The 24,415-nt window shown below is 37.2% G+C and overlaps 1 protein-coding gene and 1 non-coding gene across 3 annotated transcripts; both read left to right on the top strand.

Moving 5' to 3' along the window:
• Positions 1-1,041: 1,041 nt before the first annotated feature.
• Positions 1,042-24,413, top strand: LOC136218662 (actin-related protein 9). 2 transcript variants are annotated; one of them, XM_066005694.1, is made up of 20 exons: positions 1,042-1,193; positions 1,272-1,344; positions 1,420-1,529; positions 1,632-1,691; positions 1,798-1,863; positions 3,689-3,791; positions 4,522-4,730; positions 6,410-6,530; positions 6,659-6,723; positions 7,117-7,206; positions 16,772-16,822; positions 18,245-18,376; positions 19,659-19,748; positions 19,840-19,910; positions 20,002-20,201; positions 21,451-21,494; positions 21,574-21,623; positions 22,280-22,325; positions 23,303-23,353; positions 23,834-24,413. In XM_066005694.1, the coding sequence occupies exons 1-20, from the start codon at positions 1,191-1,193 to the stop codon at positions 23,975-23,977; spliced, it is 1,779 nt and encodes a 592-aa protein (XP_065861766.1). In that variant the 5' UTR covers positions 1,042-1,190; the 3' UTR covers positions 23,978-24,413. The 2 variants fall into 2 exon arrangements, with proteins under 2 accessions (XP_065861766.1, XP_065861767.1); XM_066005695.1 differs by lacking the exon at positions 16,772-16,822.
• On the top strand, positions 24,286-24,412 carry LOC136221371 (U11 spliceosomal RNA). The gene has a single exon (XR_010685137.1). It is a non-coding gene; the product is annotated as a U11 spliceosomal RNA (small nuclear RNA).
• Positions 24,414-24,415: the final 2 nt, after the last annotated feature.

Raw genomic sequence — 24,415 nt, 5'->3', positions numbered from 1 at the left:
ATATTCTCTCATACGATGTCAACTAAGCAAAAATGTCTTTAAAACACATCTTACAAATTCTCTCTACTTCTGCTATTACATATATAGTATAAATAATACTGAATATTGGACTTGAGATTTAACATGTTATCAGAACCGGACCTGACATCAAACCGAATTGGTGACTGGATCACGGATCACTTGATCGGACCGGATGGCTCGGATTGGTCGAACCGGATGATGTAATAAATAAATAAATAATATTTATATATATTAAATATATATAATTAATTTAAAATTATTTTTATAAAAATTATATATCCAAAACAAATTATAAACAACTTTTGGTTTGTTATTTTTTGTCAACTTGAGACTTAAATATATAACGGATAAATAGAATTTAGAATAACTTGAAATATGTAAACGTATTCTATGAAATGCGGTCTTTTTAACGATATATTATAAACTCAAAACGGACAAGTGAATCCCGATCTCCTTTTGCTAGATTTTATCTCGTTTCTTTTTTAAACTTTCCATTAAATTTTTTTTGCTTAAATTTTATTTTTCTTTTCATTAAATTTTTTTCCTTAAATTTTATTTTCATTTTTCTTTCCATTAATTTTTTTCCTTAAATTTTATTTTTCTTTTTTTTTCCATTAAATTTTTTTCTTTAATTTTTTTTTTTAAAGTAACAACCAGTGTGAACCGGATTGGCCGATTTTCGGTTTAACCACCGATCGAACCGGTCCACTGCCAGTTCACGCCGGTGTTTAGAGGATTCATCAACCAAGACAAACTCGACCGGACTGCCTACCGGTTCCGGTCGAACTGGTCCGACCAGTCGGTTCGGTCCGGATTTGATAACATTACTCAACTAAATTAACAACGAATCAGCCTTAGATTATTTTTGGACAAAAGATTGATAAGCGGATCTGGCCATGAACAAATCTAGTAGCAATACATTCGACCTAACTCGAAAAATTGAATTAAAATTGTTGAAAACAGTAACGGGAGAAATTAAATTACAGTTTGGAGTTTGGCAAATTGAGGTAGAAAATAACCAATACGACGTCGATATCAATAGTTTTCTGGATCCTTATAAATTCTGATTGAATTCGTGAAGTTAGAGAAGCAGGAAGAGAAACAAAGCGAGCGAAAATAGCAGCAAGTAGAGCTGAGCAACTTCCGCACGGAGCTCCTCCTCATTCACCATGGTATACGACCACTGAGAACCATATTTCCTCCAGCAAAACCTCGTCCATTCTCTACTGAACTTGATTTGCTTTTGACAGGATTATTTGAAGACGGTGGTGCCTTCACAACTCATCGCCGAGAGAGGCTCCAATTTGGTTGTCATCAACCCTGGTACTATAGCTATTATTGCTACTTACTGTTACTACTGCTTCTGTTGTCAGCCTAACTCATTCAATTCGGTGATAGGGTCTGCAAATGTCAGAATCGGCCTTGCACAACACGACATTCCCTTCAATATCCCACATTGCATTGCTCGCTATACTAATCAAACCCCCAAACTTAATGTTCAAGATCAGGTTTTACACTTTTCAATTCCTTCTTTTCTTCTCTAAATATGTGATTTTTCTTTTAAACTTTTCTTGAACCTTTTGCACTTTTTTCCCTCCCTTGTCCTCTAGTTGCTCAATTCTCAGGTTACAACAGTACAGCACATGGAGCGCGAGAAAGCATATGATATTGTGAGTTTATGTTTTTCATTTTGCTTTGTAAATCACGATGGTGAATTACTATCTATTGCGGGTAAGTCTTAAGCTTATGAATTGTTTTTTTTTCCTTTGTTTGAAGATCGCTTCTTTGATGAAGATACCTTTTCTGGATGAGGAGGTTGCTAACAACGCTTTCCCGCGCAAGGTAAACCTTTTAACATTTTCATTTTATGCTAAGTTCGTACTTCTGATGGCATTTTTCAGGATTATACACTATGTTAGTGGGTTATTGTAATTATATCATGAAATTATGCAATGTTTTTCAACAGGATTTGATGAATTAATTCTGTATCTGTTAAAGCAACTTTTTGTAACTCATGTAAGATTTTGTGATATCTCCTTTCTATGATAGGGAGTACCATTTCGCTATGTATGTGTCCATCTTTAATATTTCAAGATCTTATCCGTTTAGAAATGTAATTTCTTTTCTTTCTTGTTTGTTTGAATATCTTGCTGTGATGATGGGATTTAATGATGATTTTCATCAATTTGCACATTTCCCAATAAGTAATGTTTCTAGAAGATTTTATGACTTGTGAATTACCTTGAGGAGACTCATGAATTTGCTAATCAAATATGCACATTGTGCTTTAACCTGAGCATGTCGCGCTGGGTTTGGATCCTCGTCAGTTATTTTTCTTGGACTATCAGAATTCAGAATTACTTCATAAGAACTTAGACTGGCAATTGTTTTTTGCTTTTATTGATCCCTTTGAAACTTCTCGCCCATCACTTATAACCATTTGCTTTCTGAAAATCATCTCTTATTCTTAAGTCTAAGTTTTGATCTTTAATGTCTTCAATAGCATAAAAATAATAGAGAATTGAAAGCAATCACTTGAATAGCTTATCTCCCCAAGAGATGTTTTCCCATGCTCCACAGTTCATACTCAAATACCTTTTTCATGCTCAGTGGTTTGCAGGGGCGGACCCCAGCCAGTCCAAAAATCCATCTTAGTATGACGAGTGAAGGATTTCAGCCCCCTCAAAATCTCCAGCTGGTTCCCATCCCAGTCCAACAGTCCCCTTCATAGTCCAAGTCCGATTTCAATTTTATTATATTTTTGTTTTTTTCCTGTTTCCTCATTAAGTTGTTTCTCTTGTTATTATTTTATTATTTTTATTTCTCTTATTCACTTTTTCTCCGTTTGCAATGCCATATTCTCTTCTCAATTTTCAGCTCTTTTATTTTCAATTTGACATTCCTCTTCGAGTCTCCAACCCCCTTTCCGATTTACATTCTATTCAATTCTGCCTAAGATATTTTCATATTTTTTTCCCTCCTTACAATATTATAACTATAGATTATTGTTCTATGGATTTATGATCAATTAGATGTTGGAATTGTAGGTTTTTTATCATTAAGATTTGATATTAGATTATCATACATTTATTTGTTTTTGTATAGAGTGGTGACTCTTATTCTCACTCTTACTATTTCTATGACAACAACAAAGCGATCGTTTTCAGCTATGATTATAGTGAAAAATAAGCTTTGAAACAGTATGGAAGATGAATATCTTTCATATTATTTACTGTTGTATATGGAGAGAGAAATCACCGGTAGTTTAAGTATAGATTTAATTATAGATGATTTTCGAGACCTGAAAGAGCAAGTATACTTTGATCTCTTAATTATATGTGATAAAAAAAAATTACAAATTTTGGCCCCCCACGAGACTTTATCCTGCATCCGCCCGTGGTGGTTTATATTCAAATACCCTTCTGTCTGCTTCTTAGAGTGTACAAAAGCATCCTGAAGCAAAAGGTGCTTGCTATGCCCTTCTTTTATTTGCAATAAATTTTGTTTATGCTCCCTTGTTCTTTTAGTATCTACCTTTCTAAAACATACAATATTCAAATTTAGGAACAATCAGTTTGTATTAAAAGTTAAGAAGGGACAGATTATGTCTGTTTTGCAACTTGCTGGTAAACTTTTATGTTACAAAATGAAAGAGGTTATTCTGCAGATAGGGCGTGTTGATGGATATAATCCACACAATGGCAGGAAGGATATGGCTCTTGCGTGGACTAACATATATGAGCAGGAAAAGAATCCTTCTTTGGCTACAGGTATTAACATGAAGTTCTTGCTCTATGGTTGTTTTTGTATGGGATAGAAACTTTTCAGTATCTTTTGGTAGGCACTTTATTCAAGTTCAAAAGTATATATACCTATACCCATCCTTTCTTATCCCTTTGAATTTATAAAATTTGTTTCTTCTGTTGTTATTATTCATTTATTTTTGTTCTGATCTGAATAGTTCTACATTTTGAGTGATGTCTTCAGCACTCAATGCTTAATTAATAGGATTGGTCAATGTGTTGTACTTGTGAGGCTGTAATATTTAGGTCATGAATATGCCACACGACTGAAAAGTTAAAGAACTTGTTAATCATTTGCACCTTTTTTATGATTATGATGCATGTTGTATGTTTGGACATGTTCAACTCCAGCCTATGGGCATTCCTGTATGTAAATACAAAGGAATAAAAGTAACCATGGTCAAGAAGGGAAATGGGAGACTGAGAATGACTTGGATGGCAGTTACAAAAATGACCTGCAAATGTTAGATCTCTCAAAGGATTGTATACTTAACATGGCTGATAGGGGAAGAGGTATCCGTATAGCCAACTCCAAATGGTTGGATTGAGGCTTGGTTGTTCTCAATTTGTAATATTGGGAGATTTAGCTTCTGCCACCGTGTCTCTATGTAAATTACAGTGCATATTTGTGTACTATTACTTTCATGCATTGCTTTGAATTTACAGTTGTATCCCTAACTCACACATGCTTGTGCAGAAGGAGCAACAAATGAGGGTCAAGTTGGTGAATCCTTAGATAAGAATGCAAGCACAGACGTGAAGGAGCTCAGTACAAGTGAACGTAAATACAGACAGTTTATATATGGTGAGGAAGCACTTAGAGTATCCCCTGCAGATCCATATTGTTTACATCGCCCTATTCGCAGGGGTCATTTGAACATTTCACAACGTTATCCGATGCAGCAGGTCTTCTCCTTGTTACTTACCTTCCTTGTGCATTGCACACATAACATACATTTCTGACAAATGATCAGCATTTCTCGCATTTATTTCTACCTTCCTATTGTATTACTGCATCTATCGATCATGAAAATTGATTATTGATTTCTAATTCAAAATTAACTTATCCTCTTCAGGGCCAGCTCTAGTATTTTAGAGGCCCTAGGCAGCTTTTGTTCCTTTTTTTTTATAAATCTAAATTTAATAAATATAATTTAATTAATTATTGACTAGGGCAAAAAGAACCAAATAAATCTAAAACTTTTGAAGCAATTTGCATATAACCAAACAGTCAATAGTTATATTATTATGAGATAAAATGCAAATTTAGCCTTATAGTTATTGGGAAAGAACAAATTTGGCCTCCACTTACAAAATAGTGCAATCTTAAGTCTAACATTTACGGGACAGTGTAATTTCAAACCTCATTAATGAAAGCTACCTTTCAACCTCTAGCATTCTGACCACCCATTAAGACTTCAAATTGCACATCTTCTTCTAATGAAGAAAACTCATTTTCTTTTAAGGAGGTTATCTTCTATTAATGGGGTTTGAGATTGCATTGTCTAGTAAATATTAGGTTTAAAATTGTATTATTTTGTACATAAAGGTTAAATTTACTCCCCTGATAACCATATGGCTGAAATTGTAACTTTTCCCTCTTAACATTGTTAAGAGAGAAGTTGTGAAATAAATTTCGGAGGCCTCTTATTGTGCTATTATTGTTATGAGGCGGTTATTGAAAAAAAAAGACATTATGCGTTATTGTTATCGACTCTCAATTTCAGTTTAGGAGGTTGTTATTTGGCCTAATACATTACCAGCTCCCTGAACTTTGCAAGTGTCTCTCTAGCTCCCTAAACTTGCTTATTTTGTATCACCGGCTCCCTAAACTTGTCCATAGAAGTAGATTAGCTCCGTGAATTTTGCAAGTGTCTCACCAACTCCCTAAACTTGTTTATTCTGTAACAACTAAATACAAAAACTTATTAAACCTAAATTCTAAAAATACATCTTCATCTTTTCGAGAGGTAATTTTTTCGCTTTTTCCTACCTTTCAACCTATTATAAGAGTTAGTGTTACAAGTTTGAGAGATTGAATGGATGAGGATTGAGAATTAGTATTATGGTTTTTGTATTTAGTTGTTACAGAATAAGCAAGTTTGGGGAGTTGGTGAGACACTTGCAAAGTTTAAGGAGCTAATCTACTTTTATGGACAAGTTTAGGGAGCTGGTGATACGAAATAAGCAAGTTTAGGGAGCTGGTGAGACACTTGCAAAGTTCAGGGAGCCAATCTACTATTTTGGACAAGTTTAGGGAGCTAGTGATGTATTAAGCCTTGTTATTTTCTATATATGATTACTATTAAATTCATATATGAGATAATAATTATTTATAATGATAATTTTTAACAATTGATATTTCAATAATTATTGTACTATAGTTAAAATAAAATTTTGATTTTATAAATAAAAAGATTTAAATCGGAGGCCCTAGGCGGGAGCCTATGTTGGCTCCCCCTAGAGCCGCCCCTGATCCTCTTGATGTAGGTCGGGCCCCATGCTGTTTCTGTTAAGTTCTGAAGTTTTAGCATGATGTAAATTATACTAGTTTCCAATTGCTCATAATCATCCTTCTTTATTAGGTGCTTGAAGACCTACATGCTATATGGGATTGGATATTGATTGAGAAACTGCATATCCCTCAGTCAGAAAGAAACATGTATGCTGCAGTCCTTGTTTTGCCAGAAACATTTGACAATCGCGGTATATGTTCATAAGTTTGTCTAAATATCAAGATACTGTTTGGACAATTTTAGTTCATGGAGTTCAATTTTGAGCATTCTTGAGTTCAGAAAATAATGTAATCTTCTGTTGTTTCTTGTTATATGCAGAGATAAAAGAAATGGTGTCTGTAGTTCTACGAGATTTGCACTTCAGCTCAGCAGTAGTACACCAGGTTAGACAACTCTTTCTTTTATTCAACTAATGATTTCTGTTTACCTTTGGATGCCAACATCAATTTGTTAATGTTCCCAAGAACCAATCTGTTTTGTGGCACCAGATGCTTAGCGTGGTATTCCTTTTTTAGCATTGAACATTTACTTCAGTAACTTTTTCTATAGATATTGTTGCATTTAGTTGTGTTGGTTATGTATTGTTCTCTGGTCAGATTGTTGCAGTCTTAGTTTGGGAGCAAGGGAGTATGTATACTTTTCCTGTTGTCTGTTGCTCTAAGTGGTCTTCTTTATTCATCTGCTTGCATTTCTAGTTTATTGCAGTCTTAATTCATCTGCCTATCTTTATAATAAATCATCCTAGTATTTGATAATCATTTTCTGAAGTGTCACAGGAAGGCCTTGCTGCAGTTTTTGGGAATGGTTTATCAACAGCATGTGTTGTAAATGTTGGTGCTCAAGTGACATCTGTCATTTGTGTTGAGGTAATTGGAGTTTGATAAATGTGCTGCATATCACTACACAAGTAAGCCTGTTTTGCAAATGTGTTCTAATTGTTGCTTGCATCTATTGCCTTCTCCTTATATTATAGGAGGTTGCACGATAGACGCCATAGAGCATTGGTGGTTGTAATTAGAGATATGATTTCTTATCCACTAAAAGCAGTATCCAATCTTTGTTATGAACTTAAAGAAGTTCTTGCAAAGGAAAAAAAGATTGAGTGTTTGATCCAAAGACCAACCCAAGTAATTTAGATGCAAATGTTTTTTGTGTTTCCTTTTCTTGACTAATGCCCTTTTGAGGACTTGACTCTCTCTGCTGCCGGAATAACAATTGTTATTAGGTGTCAGTGTATACAAAGACATTGCCATAATTAAGCCCACCTTCTTTGTTATTTTCTTGTTTATCCGTATTATCTGTTGCTTGTTAGTGCGAGTACAAAAGACACTGTCACTATTGCCTTCCTCAGTTCTCAATGCTGCTAGTAGTTGCTTAATCATCTTGAACACACTTGCAATTACTACCACAACAATGACAAGGAAGTCTACTACACGTTTCTACCTAGATTAGGACTCTATAGATTATATCATCTAGGTAGAGTTAGTTAAGGTTTGGTTTCGCTTTATGTGTTTGTTTAGGTTTCGGACTCTCTGTCCTTACCAAACCACAACTCTGTTGTATATATATATATATCGGTTTACTTCCATCGTAATGTACAGGCAAGATTTACCACAGATATCAAGAGTTTACATGGTATCAGAGCCCTAGGGTTTAAAAACCAAAGCTTTCTCACCTGCGGGTTTTTTTTCTCACCTTCGATCGAACCTTTCTTCTGATCGAACCTTTTCTTTGTTTTTCTGCTCGATTTCAACTTCACAGTTTCTGATCGCTGATTGATTTCTTGTGATCCCGATTTGCAGTCTCCAATTTACCAATGTCAATCCCCAGTTCCAGTTTTAAATTGATTTTTTTTTTCCAATACCAAAGTACCAGTTTCGTTTCTAATCAGTGAATGATGTCGACAAGATCTTCCTCACCAACAAGGTCGAAATCTTCCTCTTCAGGGGTTCATCAGGTGTTATTGGTAACTCTGGTTATACTCAATCACAAACTGCCACCTTAGCACACAATCTGTCAGTTAAGTTCACCCCTTCTAATTTTCTGCTATGGAAAAGCCAGGTGACTGATATTCTTCAGGGGTTCAATCAGGTTTTACTCAATCACAAACTGCCACCTTAGCACACAATCTGTCAGTTAAGTTCACCCTTCTAATTTTCCGCCATGGAAAAGCCAGGTGACCAATATTCTGAAGGGATATTTCGGCCTCTGCTCCTCCTGCGGACATGAATAATGATGATTGGGAAGCTCATAATTCCCAAGTCCTTGCAATTATTTATGGATCTCTCTAATAATATGCTCCCACAATTAGTGGGGTCTGAAACTGCCAAAGAAGCTTGTGACAAGCTTCATACAACCTTTGCTGCAGGAACTCGTCCTCAAATTCGACAGATATGGAATCAGGTCCTCACCTTTCAGAAAAATAATGATTCAGTCTCTGCATATATGCAAAAGGTTAAAATGTTGTTTGATCAGTTAGCAGCTTTACAAAACCCTATGAACACAGATGATTTTGTTGACTGCATCATGGCAGAACTTCGTTCTACTTATAGACCATTTTATCGTTCACTAGAAGCTCGACTCGAGCCTATTTCTTATGGTAATTTGCTTCGCTTATTGATCAGTGAAGAAATGCAACTTGCTCGTGATACAACAATGGATTTACATAATTCTCCAAACACTGCCTCCTCTTCACCGATGATTCAAGCTCTTCAAGAAACTCCTAGCATTCATCAAATGGTCACTAGATCCCAAGTCGGGACATGTAAACCAAGGATTCTCACTGCCACGGTACAGAAAGAACCTACTACCTTTTTACAAGCCTCGAAATCACAAGAATGGCAAGAGGCTATGGGCTCTGAGTACAATGCTTCAATGATGAATGGCACTTGGAGCCTCGTTCCACTACCTCCAAATGCTAATCAAATTGGTTGTAAATGGATTTTTAAAAAAAACTAAGGGTGATGGCGAGGTTGAGAGATACAAAGCATGATTGGTGGCTAAACGCTATCATCAGCGCCCACGAATAGACTACTCCGACACCTGCAGTCCAGTTGTTAAGCCTACTACTATTCGTGTTTTGCGGAATTAACGAAAGATAAATAAGTAAATAATCGCAACACGGATTTACGTGGTTCACCAACGTTGTGTTGGCTAGTCCACGGGGAGAAGGAGAATAGTATTTATTAGGAGGTAGAAAAACAGATTACATAATTAGGTTTACATAATGGGGTATTTATAATACCCAATCTAACTTAAACCTACTAGGAACCCATGATCCTAATCCAACTAGGAACCCATGATCCCACAATGTTCCCACGATGATTGCACTCAAACTGTCACAATACATTGTAGCCTGATCATGATGTAGACCAAGATCACTAACCAGTCCTTTAAGCCAAATCCCCTCCTTAGCAGCTTCAGTTTGTGCCATATACTCTGCTTCTGTAGTAGACAAAGTCACTGTAGGCTTTAAAGTAGCTTTCCAACTGACAACTAAACCGCCAAGAGTGAAAACATAACCAGTCATAGATATTCTACTGTCAACATCTCCAGCATAATCAGAGTCTGAAAAACCTATCACTAAACACTCTGTATCACCTCCATAAATGAGACCAATGTCAGATGTACCTTTTAGGTACCTAAAAATCCTCTTCACAACTTGCCGGTGCTCCTTGCCAGGTTCACCCATAAACTTGCTAACAACACTAACAGACTGTGCAAGATCAGGTCTAGTGCAGACCATTGCATACATCAAACTTCCTACTGCACTAGTATAGGGAACTCGAGACATATACTCCTTCTTTTCAGCAGACTTAGGTGCAAAAGCAATAAACAGACGTGCACTTGCAGCACTAGGAGTATCTATGGGCTTTGCGGTAGACGTGCCAAATCTTGACAAAATCTTCTGAATATAGCCCTTCTGTGACAGAAAAAGCTTCATTTTGCTTCTGTCCCTGTAAATCTCTATTCCCAGAATTTTTCGAGCTGCACCCAAATCCTTCATCTCGAACTCTACGCTGAGAAGACCCTTCAACTTCTGAATGTCGTGCTTCTTCCTTGCAGCTATCAACATGTCATCTACATACAACACCAGATAGATGAAAGACTCATCTTCCAGTTTATTGTAATAGACAACAATCATATGGGCTCCTGGTGTAGCTCAGCTGCATCATGTAGCTGTCAAACCTCTTATACCACTGCTTGGGAGACTGCTTAAGTACATACAAGGACTTCTTCAACTTGCAAACATAATTCTCCTTTCCAGGAATCTGGAAACCATCTTGTTGGGTCATGTATATCTCTTCCTCCAAATCTCAATGCAGAAAGACTGTCTTTACATCAAGTTGCTCAAGCTCTAAATCCTGATGTGTAACTATAGCTAGCAACACTCTAATAGAGGTGTGTCTGACTACTGGTGAGAATATCTCATTATAATCCACTCCCTCTCTCTGATTGAAGCCTCTAGCAACAACTCTAGCCTTATACTTGACTCCCTCTGCAGGAGATGTCCCTTCCTTTATCTTGAGAACCCACTTGCAAGTTATAATCTTTCTCCCTGGAGGTGGTGTGACTAAATCCCATGTCTGATTCTTGTGAAGGGACTCCATCTCATCTCCCATAGCAGCAAGCCATTTCTCAGAATCGGTGCCTGAAAGTTGATGGTTCACGAGTGTCCACCTCTTCAGCAACCTGTAATGCATAGCTCACCATGTCCTCAAAACCATACCTCTTAGGTGGCCCAACTCCAACCCTCCTTGGTCGATCTTGAGCTAAGCTACGATGTGTAGCTTCAGATGGTTGAGAAACTGATGGTGTAGATTCTGGTAGCTCTATTTCTGCTTCTAACTCTTGTTCCTTCAAGCCACTCTCACTCTGTATGACCTGAAGCTCCACCTGTTTATCAATGCTATCAGTTTCTATTGCAGTTGTAGGCTTCACAATGGGTCTAAGCACAGATTTTTCGTCAAAGACTACATTTCGGCTCAGAATGACCCTTTTCTCTGATGGAGACCAGATCCTGAAGCCTTTAACTCCATCTCCATAGCCTACGAACACTCATTAACATGATAGTAAACTGTGCACCCAAAAGCTTTCAAATTTGAGTAATCAGCAACCTTTCCTGACCACATTCATGTAGGCGTCTTGAGCTGTATGCCGGTGTGTTGTCCGCGGTTAATCAGATAACATGCTGTGTTCACCGCTTCAACCCAGAATCTTCTATCTAACCCAGCGTTAGAGAGCATGCACCTCGCCCTCTCCAGTAATGTCTGGTTCATTCGTTCAGCTACACCATTCTGTTGCGGTGTATTCCTGACTGTGTGATGCCGAGCAATCCCTTCATCCTTACAGAACTGATCAAACTCAGACGAGCAGAATTCCAGACCATTATCAGTTCGCAGCCTATTTATCTTCTTTCCTGTTTGGTTTTCCACCAATGCTTTCCACTGCTTGAAATTCTTGAAAGCTTCACTTTTATGCTTCATCGTGATGACCCAAGTCATCCTTGAATAATCATCAATCAGAGACACAAAATATCTGTGACCTCCCAAAGACTCAACTCGAGATGGACCCCAACAAACAGAGTTGATGTAATCAAGTATGCCTTTTGTTATGTGAATAGCTTTGGGAAACTTGCTGCTATGTAGTTTCCCAAAGACACAGTGTTCACAAAACTCTAGACTCTTGATTTTATGACCACCAAGAAGATCATCCTTTGATAGAATCTGCATCCATCTTTCGCCCATATGACCAAGTCCCATATGTTATAGTTTTGTCATATCTTCCTGGTCAATCTCTGACGATGCAACATTAGCTGAACCTGTAATAGTGGAACCTTGCAGGAAATACAAAGTACAATACTTCACACCTTTCAGAATCACATCAGAACCTTTACAAACATGCAGAACTCCATCTTTTCCTGACCAGCTGAGACCCCTGCTGTCTAGCAGACTCAGAGATATCAGATTCTTCGTCATCAACGGAACATGTCTGACTTCGTTCAACGTGCAGAACTTACCATCATATGTCCTCAACTTGATTGAGCCTATTTCAATTGCCTTGCAGACATGACTATTAGCCATTGAAATGCTACCTCCATCCACCTACTTATAAGTTGAAAACCACTCTCCTTGGACAAATATGATAAGATGCTCCTGAATCAAGAACCCACACATCAGAGTGATAAGTGTGTCCATCAGCAACTAGAGCAATATCATTTTCAGAGCTGGTGTCGTCATCTGCTACAGCAGCAGAATTTGGTTGATTTTCTGATTTCTTCTTCTTCTTTGGACAATCAGTTTTCCAATGTCCTGTCTCCTTACAGTAATTACAGGTGTCGTCTGGCTTGGGACCCTTTGAGAACGGCTTCTTAGATTTCTTCTTTCCACCGTTTCCCTTTCCCTTACTGTCGCTGGCAAACAGTCCAGAGGCTTGATTATTATCTGTACCTGTATTGTTCGCCTTATGGCGCAACTCCCTGCTATGAAGAGACGACCTAACTTCTTCCAGAGTCATAGTATCTTTACCAACAATAAATGATTGAACAAAATTCTCATATGAAAGCGGTAAAGACACTAACAGAATCAAAGCAGCATCTTTATCTTCAATTCTCACATAAATATTACGTAATTCTAATAATATTGTGTTCAATTGATCTAAATGATCCCTGAGTTGCGTATCTTCCTGCATTCGTAGGCCAAACAGACGTTGTTTCAGAAAAAGTTTGTTTGTTAGAGATTTCGTCATGTATAAGCTCTCTAACTTCATCCACAGACCAGCAGCAGTCTCTTCGTATGAGACCTCAGTGATGACGTCATCTGCGAGGCACAACATAATTGTCGAATGTGCCTTTTCTTCCAGAATCGTCATCTCAGCAGTGACCTCTCTTGTTGTCTTTCTTCAACGGCATCCACAGACCTTGTTGTTTTAACAAAGCCCGCATTTTAATCTGCCATAGACTGAAACTATTTCTCCCGGTAAACTTTTCGATTTTCACGTTTATAGCAGACATCTTTCTCTCCAGAAAACAAAACATCGATCGGAAACCAAAGGCTCTGATACCAGTTTGTTGTGCGGAATTAACGAAAGATAAATAAGTAAATAATCGAACACAGATTTACGTGGTTCACCAACGTTGTGTTGGCTAGTCCACGGGCAGAATGAGAATAGTATTTATTAGGAGGCAGAAAAACAGATTACATGATTAGGTTTACATAATGGAGTATTTATAATACCCAATCTAACCTAAACCTACTAGGAACCCATGATCCCACAATGTCCCACGATTCCGAATCCTAGTAGAAATCTGAAACACAATACTACTCCGAATAGGAAACAAGATATACTGATTCAAGGCATTACGACAATTCGCCTCATCCTTACATTGACCGTCTCCTTTGGATGGAAAATCACTCAGCTAGACGTGTCAAATGCCTTCTTACACGGTAATTTACAGGTGGAAGTTTATATGACACAACCACCTGGGTTTGTGGATCCTATACGCCCTACACATGTCTGTAAGTTGCACAAATCTCTATATGGTCTGAAGCAGTCACCACGTATCTGGCATGAAAAGTTAACATCTAAACTTCTTCTATTTGGCTTTGAGAGGTCTAAGACAGACAATTCCTTATATTATTTTCACCATGGTACTATTCGACTATTCTGTTTGATATATGTCGATGATTTACTAGTCACTAGGAATGATCCAAGTATGATTGCCAAGCTCGTTCAGTTTTTGGAGTCACAATTTTTCATTCGGAACTTGGGACGATTACATTATTTTTTAGGTGTGGAAGTTGGCAAGAGCTCCAAGGGGTTGTTCCTTCATCAAACCAAGTATTGTAAAGTCATCCTTGAGAAATCGAAGATGCAAAGTAGTAAAGCTGTTTCAAGTCCGGCAAATTCAACCGAGAAATTAAGCACCGAGAATGAGATTTTGTTACCCGATCTAGGCATGTGTAGAGATATAGTGGGCAATCTTCAATATCTCACGTTCACCCGTCCTAACATTTCCTTTGCAGTAAATAAGTCTTTCAGTATATGCACGTGCCTCGTAAATCACACTGGTTGGCTGTCAAACGCATCTTGCGTTATCTAAATGGGACTTGTTCGTTTGGTTTGACACTGCATCGAGGCAGCTGGCTTGGCCAATTACACTGTTTTCCGGATGCTGATTGGGGAGGAGATCAAGACGATAAAAAATCCACCAGCAGGAATGCTATTTTTCTAGGAAGATGTCTTTTGTCTTGGTCACCGCGTAAGCAACATACAGTTTCACGTTCCTCCGTCGAGGCAGAATATCGTTCGATCGCATCTGCTACGTCAGAGCTAAGCTGGATACAAATTTTACTCCGTGAAGTTGGTTTTCCGGTAGCTTCTCCTCCTATTTTATGGTGTGATAATTTGAGTGCAGTTTACTTAACTGCGAATCCGGTGTTACATAACAACAGCAAACATTTGGAAATTGATTTTCATTTTGTTCGGGATAAAGTTTGTTCAAAAGCTTTTGTCGTACGATACATCCCTACCGTTGATTAGACAGCATGTTTTTACCAAACCTGTGCATTGCGGGAGGTTCCAATTGCTTCAAGGCAAGCTTATAGTGCAGTCCCGCCCAGTGCAGCTTGGGGGGGTAAGAAAGTCGACTACACGTTTCTACCTAGATTAGGACTTGTATAGATTATATCTCCTAGGTAGAGTTAGTTTAGGTTTGGTTTTGCCTTTATGAGTTGGTTTGGGTTTCGGACTCTCTGCCCTTACCAAACCACAACTCTGTTGTGTATATATATATATATATATATATATTTATATTGGTTTACTTCTATCGTAACATACAAGCAAGTTTTACCACAGATATCAAGAGTTTACAAACAACAACATGCTCTTGTATGATTTACCACATTCAATTCTATTAGGGGGCGTTTGGTTCGCCAACGGAAAGGAATCCAGAAGGAGAAACGTGGGAAAGGAAAGGAATGCCCTTGAATTAGCCAGTCTATTTGGATTTGTCCCGGAAAGGGAACGCAAAACCTTTTGATTCCTTTTGTGGCCATTTGGTTCAAATGGGGGAATCAACATGTTTTTGTCATTTAATTTTTTTTTTTCTAGTGCACAAGACGTGTGTTGCTTATATTTTTAAGTTCCAAGTAGCACTCTATTTATAATACAAATAGACAACTGAAAATGGAAAAGATGAAGGAAAACTTCTCTCAAAATAAATGTTATTTGTTAATTTCCTTTATAATATATCTGTTAAAATTAACATCTCTGTTGAACAAGAATTAAGATCAAGAATTAAAAATTAAAAATTTGCTGAATCAAGAATTAAAACCAGAAAATCTAAGTCAAGACCAAAAATCAAGCAAAGCAAATAGAGAAAGAAACAAAGGACAAGACAGTGAACTGACCGGTGATCAGAGACGAAGAAGAGCGGCGAAGGAGATCGGCGACGAAGAGCGGCGCTGACATAGAGGAGAGACACAACTTTTACAAAAAAAATGGGTTCATTGTTTTTTTTTTTGTGTGTGTAAAGAGAAGAGAGAAAGAGAGGGAAAGGGAATCCAATACTTTGGGTGGGTTGGGGTAATGGCTATGAAGCACCGACTCTTCCGCGGGGTCGGACTCTTCGGACATGGGGACACGGCTGGACTCGCACCTGACACGGAAAAAACGTGTCCTGCCGCGTCCAGTTTTTTAAAAAGAAAATAACCAAGAGGTTATCCATCTCCAATGCTTAAAAATGACACGTTTACCCTCTATATCAACAACAACAACAACAACAAAGCCTTAGTCCCGACATGATTCGGGATCGGCTAACATGAACCATCATCCTTTGTCCGGGCTTGGGACCGGCTGTAAAGGCCACCAAGTGACCCTCACAGGCGGAGTTACATTTACCCTCTATATGCAGGAAAATAATTGGACTGTAATTTGTGTACTTTTATCACTTTTAAATCTTAATTATGTTTTTTTTATATATTTTTATATGTAATATATATAATTAATTATATAGAAATTTGAAGTGTCCCGCCGCAACCGTGTCTCGTATTTTTTAAAAATGTCATTTGCTGCACCTGCACCCGTGTCCGCACCCAAGTGGGTGCTTCATAGGGTAATGGACTTAGACTAAAGTGGGGGTGTACCCAAAACTTAAAATATGTAAAGAGTTTGATTCTTTTACTCAAACAAACAACAACAGAGAGAACCAAAACCTCTGATTCCCCTACCTTTTCCTGAAACCCCCGAACCAAACGCCCCCTTAATGCTTTTGAATCAGCAAACAAGGATTCAGTTTTTGTCAGTGCTCTTCCTGCACCATTTCCTCCCTTAGGTTCTTCTTGTTAGTTGTTACAGCGTTTGTGTCATTTTATGAATGCGATAAGCATTTGACTCTTATGAGAATTAAAAAATTTCAGCTTTGTTGTTCAGGATGGAGTTGCTCTACCTAATACGGAAAAGACTTTGCCCTTTGGTGGAGAGGTTCACATTCTGCTTCCATTTCTCTATTTGTTATTGAACCTGGAACCTATTTATGAGCTTCAGTATGCAGGAAAATTGCTTTAACTTGAATTGAAATATAGATTCCTCCTCAAATCCCAACAATTATGTTAATGCATTTTGCCTATAATATTGTCTTCATTTTAATTCTTTTCTCAAATGTCTAGATGAAGTGGACTTTTAGCGGAGACTCCAATAGAGAACAAGATCCTTACCTCATTTTAAATTACCTGTGGCTGGGTTGACAGTTACTATAAAGAGCTGAACATTGGGGATTTATTTAGCATGCTATTTTCAACTTTGCCTCAACACCGTGTTGTTATAACTGAGCCATAACTGAGTAGCATACCTCAATTAGAAGAAAAAGTTTGCCGTGGATATACTATTGATTTTCATGTGATAAATAAACACATCAAAACTTAATGGCTATGTAGTACCCGCATGATGAGTAGTGTTTTTCCTCATAATATGGATTTTATCAACTAATAGGATATCACTCTAAATGAGATGCTTAAAAAAAATTACAGCGAATGAAAAGTTCATAAGTTGCATTGTGTACTATGGATATTGAAATGTGAATAACGAATACTGATAGAGAACCAATAGTTTGACAGAGTATTTAATCATCACAATGTATTGGCTACCAGATACCAAAACGAAATCCATAGTTAAAATTTTGAGTTAAAACATTTGTAATATTTCAATAAAGCTATTGAGTAATCAATGATTTTTTCTAAGTAAAAGTTTTGATGCCTTGGTATCTCGAGCTGGTCTTCTGGGACTGGGATAGGATTGAGCTGAACATCTTGGATTAGATTTCTTCCAAAATAAGAAGTGGGCAAAGCCAGTGACTGGAGTTTGCACTTCAATGCCAAAGTCAGTTTGAGGAAAAAATGGAGATTGAGAAAACTTGGTTGATTGTCTTACTCTTGTGTCTGCTTCATAGTTTATAGAGTATGTCTTTTGTGCAAGTGTAACGCCTGTAACAACCAAGTTTCATAAATGAGGGCTGTTACTATCCATTGGTTATTAATGGTTCTACCAAGCTGTTTTGCTGGGCTAGTTTTGCAGTTGTCCTATATCAAGTTTATATTAATATATGGGCTGTTAAATGTTTAAACAACTTGTGTGGATAGTGGGCCATAGGCATTCTTACATGTCCCAACTATTGGTAGAGGGTCAGCGAGTATGCGGGGAGGGGGAACTGTAGCACTTCTACAACCAGAAGTGCATTTAACATACAAGCATCCTTAACTTTATTGATTAGGGAGAAGCTTCTCCCTCCTGTTGTATGTCCAACACTGGTTTTCACGTTTGCATAGCTTGTTGCAATTTTTCCTTATATTTTTGCTTATTGTCTATGGTGGATGTTTTGCTAGACTGGTTGAATCACTTTCTTTTCAGGACATGTCAAGATGTCTACTCTGGACCCAAAGGCATCATCAGACGTGGCCCCAAATTCGAACTGACATTTTGACAAAACCTATAGATCTGCTGATGCTTAACAGACTGAGGGAGTCCTATTGTGAGATCAGGGTGACTTGCTTTTTCCATTTATTTATGAATCTCTTTTTCGGAGTTAATTATTTAAATTTTCTGTGTATCAGAAGTTTATTAGTCAACTTTCTTATGTCGCTAAACTTGTGAGAACTTTAGATGTTCTGGTGGGAAATTAAGTTCTCAGCTCACTGAAAGTAACCCTATATACAGGTTGTTTGTGCCTGGCGTTCTATTTATTGTTCTCAAAATAAGCTTCTTTATTTTTGAAATTTCCATATTGTGTGTTATAATTCATTTCTGCTAGACTATTGACCAATATCAAGTCCTAAGTACATAACTGTGGTAGATGATTGATGACTGCTGCCTCTATATGATGATAATGAATTTAGTTAACCTCGCATGTCTTTCTCCAAGATGCAAGGCTTGTTCTTCTTACCAGTATATATTGTAATGTCTTGCATTCACAATAAAGAAGTTTTCTACTGAATAGTGATATCATAATTTTAGATAGCTATAAGTCCCAACTATGTGCTAATTACTTTCTTTTGCCATTCCTCCTCCTGCTAGAGTTATTAACTGAAACTTCTTATCAACACATCATAGACCGTATACTCTTCCTGAAATTCTGTTCAGGGTAAAACTTGTCCTTTTTTTTTATCATTACTGTCTGATGCAAGGCTTGTTCTTCTTACCAGTATATATTGTAATGTCTTGCATTCACAATAAAGAAGTTTTCTACTGAATAGTGATATCATAATTTTAGATAGCTATAAGTCCCAACTATGTGCTAATTACTTTCTTTTGCCATTCCTCCTCCTGCTAGAGTTATTAACTGAAACTTCTTATCAACACATCATAGACCGTATACTCTTCCTGAAATTCTGTTCAGGGTAAAACTTGTCCTTTTTTTTTATCATTACTGTCTGATGCTTGAGGGCGAGCCTTGGCGCAACGGTAAAACGTTGTTGCCGTGTGACCAGAGGTCACGGGTTCGAGTCTTAGTAGCGGCCTCTTGCCAATTAAATTGGCAAGGGAAGGCTTGCCCCCAATACACCCTTGTGGTGGGACCCCTCCCCGGACCCTCGCTCAGCGGGGACGCGTAATGCGACCGGGCCGCCCTTTTTTACTGTCTGATGCTTCTTTCAGTTCGCCTCATATGGATTACCGAACATTCCTGGGACGGTTAACTTGATATGCTCTTAGCCTTTTTTGTGTCTTTGGTTTGGGATAGCCATTCTCAAAACCCATGTGAATTCTCGATCTTCATGATCACACTCTTTGAACTGGATTTCATTTCTTCTGTAACTTCTATTTTCAGGAAGGAGAGGTTGATGCTGTAGCTGTAGTTCACTCTTATGACGATGGGGTGACAGCTGGATCTCATAGGACTAGGCTAACTGCTCTTAATGTATGTTGATTATGACTTAAAAAAAATTATTCTCTTGTTAAAGGATGTTTAGCAGAGGAGAAATTTACTCCTTGCAATTCTTTTCCAACAGGTGCCTCCTATGGGTCTATTCTATCCAATGCTTTTTGTTCCAGATGTGTACCCTCCACCACCCCGATCCTGGTAGAAATATTTATCAGATTTTCTTGCTTTCCATCAGTTTTCTTGCCTTTATCAGTAAAACTTTTACATTCTTTTTATGCTATATTGCCAGGTTCCATGACTATGAGGATATGCTAGAAGATACATGGCATATAGACTACCCTAGAAGACCTGAGATATCAGACAGTTCATATTCAGGAATTAATGTTGGACTACCGATGTGGGATAATTTTCCAGTTTTCTCTTCTAAGCCCAAGAAAGAAGAGAAGGTTGGTCTTGCTGAAGCAATCACTGGCAGCATTTTATCAACAGGTAAGTTTTGGAAGAAAAAAAAAAGTACAAAAATAAATCTTGTGGTTACACATGTTTTCGATCGGCACCCTTGTAGTTTAAAAATTTACAAACTGGTACCTTGAGGTTCATTCCGTTAGCAAACACTGTCCAAGTTGACTAACGGTGTTAAAAGTCAAAGGGAAAAGAGTTAATTTTGCCCTTATATTTATTTATTTTATAAATTAACCCCCTTATTATCTAATTATTACAAACAAACCCCAAAATAAAAAATGAAAATCAATTACACCATCTTCTCCATCTCTCTTTAATTTCTTATTTTTTTTCTTCTTTCTCTCTCATCTTTGTTAATTTTTCTCTCTCTAAAATCAATTGAACATTAAAAATACGAATTCATCAAACTCAAGAAGGAAATCATCAAAAGATAGGTTGCACAAATCTTCCACCCCTGCTACAAATGATTTTTTTCAGAAGGGAAGGAAAAAAGAATGATAATTTTCCTCAGCAAAACTTTTCAACTTGAATCTGTGTCTCTGCTACCAGCTACAACTTTACGGTGCCGTCTAGACCCAGACTTCCTCCCGCGTTTCCCTCTGCGAACTGGAGTATTCGCAGCCCCCCTTTCAGTTGAATTTTCTGGTACTGTCTCTGCCGGTGCTTCATTTACCACAATAAATGGCGGCGGAGGAGGATAAACCGGAGTTGGAGGAGAAGCCATGTGTTCTAAAACATCTCTATGGTATTTCTGCAGATAGTAAAAGAAACCGTGATTGAAAACAAATGCGAAAGAAGCATATAACAGCAAGTGTAATTAAACATTTGATAAATTGAGAATCGTAACGAATATGTTTCCAGCACACCATAGAGATAAATTGATGAATTCGTATTTTTAATGTTCAATTGATTTTAGAGAGAGAAAAAATTAACAAAGATGAGAGAGAAGAGAGAGAAAGAAGAAAAAAAAATAAGAAATTAAAGAGAGATCAAGAAGATGGTGTAATTGATTTTTATTTTGGGGTTTGTTTGTGATAATAAGGGAGTTAATTTATAAAATAAATATATACAAGGACAAAATTAACTCTTTTCCCTTTCACTTTTAACACCGTTAGTCATTTGGCCTGTGTTTGCTAACAGAATGAACCTCAAGGTACCAATTTGTAAATTTTTAAATCACAAGAGTGCCGAGGTGTAACCACAAAGTTTATTTTTGTAGTTTTCCCTTTTTTTTTATTGAACTGTACAATATTTACATCGTTGTTTTTGTTGACAGGTCGTATAGACCTCAAGAGAAAACTGTTTTGCAGCATACAGTTGGTGAGTTTGGGTGCACGGTTTTCTAGATGAGATAATATATTTTTGTACACTGGAAAATTGATGTTGGTATGTGTCATAGATTGGTGGAGTGGCTTTGACACCTGGAATCATTCCCACTGTGGAGGAAAGGTTGGTTCAGTGTAATTTTGGTAGAGCATGTTACTGTGTGAATGCTGCTATGGTTGTGATTTGTATTGATATGGCATGCTTTAGTATTGCATTAAATAAGTCCAATAAGAGGGAAAATTTTAGATTAGGTACATTGTGGATGCAGTTGTGCTTAATAAGTGGAGACAGTCTTGTTCGTCATGTAGGTAAGATGACAGTGCAAAGAGAACCACAAGATCCAGTGTCCGTTGTCATATAGTTCAGGACCTTCAGGCTACTGAATTTTTACAGGGTTGATAGACTGCTATTAACATTTGACTCGGCAAACTACTTTCAGATAATCACATCTACTTTGGAATTCAAACCCCAAGTAGGCTTCTAAATTGGTTTCTGTCTACTTTCTTGTAATAGTGAGTGTGTTGGGGACTGGGTGCAAAAACTCTCTGGCTCGGCTGCACACTAAGACAACCTAATAGATAAACATAATCTAAGACAGAAAGAGAGGCGAGGGGTGTAATAAAACTGATATCTTGAATATCCAGTTAACAATAATTGTCAAGAAAAGTAGGTTGTCTGGATGCTACTTGAATGCAATTAATAAATTTTATATGAAGAAAGTATACCTACTAGAGAACTTTCTTTTCCCTTATTTATGATCTCGTTTCTTATTGCTGCAGAGTTTTACATTCAATTCCCTCAAATGAAGCAATTGATACTGTTGAGGTTAGTTTCCATTTTTTATGATAAGCAGTGGCCTGGGCTCTTTATTCCCTTATTTAACAATATGATTGTACTTGTAAGAAAAATGAATCGCAGTGATCCTTGCTAGGGTGAAGTTGATTTTAAGAATATCAGAAAATTGAAGTTTATCACGTACCTAAATAATATGTAGAATAAATTTGGGCTGCAAAAAATCGTGAATTTTCACAGTTCCTATGGGATCAGACAGTTCCTATGAGATCAGACGACGATCTTTCATTGCAAAGTTATTTATCTCAAGTACCCATCCCCTGAAGACGCACTGCACTCTGTAATTGTTTTGAAGATTTCACATGATAACCATATATCTTCTCTTTTAATTCTCTGCTGAGAGAAGCACAATGTCAATTAAACTACTCAAGATTTACCTTTCTGGCTGGGTCAACATGTTGATAAAACATTCTTTATTAAAAAGTGTATATCTAGTAGTATTAAATTTGGAAACTCCCAGGCATAGACCCTCAAGCTTTGGAGGCACATAGTTTTTCACATTTTCTGAATCCAAAACTCAACGTCCATATCTGATATCATCTATTTTTTCCATGATCAAAGGTCATAGACTCAACATGATAATTCGTTTTGGATATCCAATATTTCATATATCATAAAAAAATGTCAAAGATTCTTAGTTTATTTGAAGTCCACAGTTGTTTCTCCAATCAGTTTTTATTTGCTAGCAAAGACAAGAGGTACTCTGTGTGGTGAAATAGTAATGCCATCTATTAGTCAAGTTCTAAGAAAATGGCTGCTAGATTAGTTGGCAGTATATGATTTTGTCTCACGGATGGTGCATGAAAATGCTTTTTGTCTTGTACACAAGGGATTTTGAGTTTATGTGGATCTGTAATAGTACTTACCTTTGGTGCTTCCTAGACCATTGTTGCTTTTGTTAAGTTTTGGATAGATATTGATATGATCCAGGTTTTGAATGTATGAAATAGGTTTTGCAATCAAGAATGGATGCAACTTTTGTGTCCTGGAGAGGAGGCTCGGTAAGCCTAGATTCTTTGTTCCCTTTTTAATATTTCATTTTTCTTTGTCTGGTTATTGTTTGCTTGTGTGGCCATGAAGACATTACATCATATATGTTTTGTGAAGACTATATACAAAAACACTATTATTTAACTAATCACAAACCATGGATCAACCTTACCTTACCTGAATGTCCATCAGCAGTGCCTTGGAGCTGCTACAATATAGAACAATTATCCTGTCACATTTATTCTAATACACATTTGGTAGACCATGGTGAAATGTAATTAAACTGGTTATCTAGTTTTTGCTTCTAGTGCATTTCAAATGCATTTGGTGAAATGCGCAAAGTTGCTATTGTTTTCTCTTTTAGTCAACTTCTGCAATCTATTTGGTCTGCAGGTTAGAACCTTCATATGGTTCTTCTGGTGACATTATTGCCCTTATTTGATGCATTAACTCGGAATTTCTTGGCATCTGTTTTGTTCTGTTGATGGCAGATCCTTGGAATTCTTGATTTTAGCCGAGATGCTTGGATACACAGGGAGGAATGGATTCGAAATGGGATTCAAGTTGGGAGTGGCAGAAAATACAAGGACTCTTACTATCTTCAAGCACAAGCTGTGTGTTATATAAATTCTTAAAGGTTTTAGGAAGTAAAGCTTGGGGTCTGAAATAGCAACTGTCTATGTAAATCAAATTTTACTATATAACTGAAATATTAGGATGCAATGCCATTTGGGAAGCCCTATTATTCATTCCGACAGCGTAGACTATATAAGACAAAATTTTGTGGCATATATCAGCCATCTGTGAAACTATGTCACTACTAAAAGAGAAAACTAGCCCATTATCATCAAAATAACGAAAAAAAGAAACCCACATCGGAAAGAAGGAACAAAATAGCGATGAGTGCTTCATATATATTTGGTCTTGATACACTGTAAATACTTAAAAGGGTCGGTTGGCTAATTATGCCACATTCACCCTCGCTTGGTGAATGCCGTATGGCAATCAAGACATATGGCCGACATAATTTGTGGAACTAAATAGGGTTGGCTCGCTTGGCCGACCCTCCAAAC

The sequence above is a fragment of the Euphorbia lathyris genome, chromosome 2 (assembly GCF_963576675.1).
Source record: "Euphorbia lathyris chromosome 2, ddEupLath1.1, whole genome shotgun sequence".
In the NCBI taxonomy this organism is placed as follows: domain Eukaryota; kingdom Viridiplantae; phylum Streptophyta; class Magnoliopsida; order Malpighiales; family Euphorbiaceae; genus Euphorbia; species Euphorbia lathyris.
The sequence above is the reverse complement of the archived record's forward strand: the minus strand, read 5'-3'. Positions and strand labels throughout refer to the sequence as shown.

What these genes read in the sequence shown, in the direction of transcription:
- LOC136218662 (XM_066005694.1), top strand. An exon ending in AACTTAATGTTCAAGATCAG is followed by an intron (nt 1,530 to 1,631) that starts GTTTTACACTTT and finishes CTTGTCCTCTAG; the next exon opens with TTGCTCAATTCTCAGGTTAC. An exon ending in CCTCCACCACCCCGATCCTG is followed by an intron (nt 19,911 to 20,001) that starts GTAGAAATATTT and finishes CTATATTGCCAG; the next exon opens with GTTCCATGACTATGAGGATA.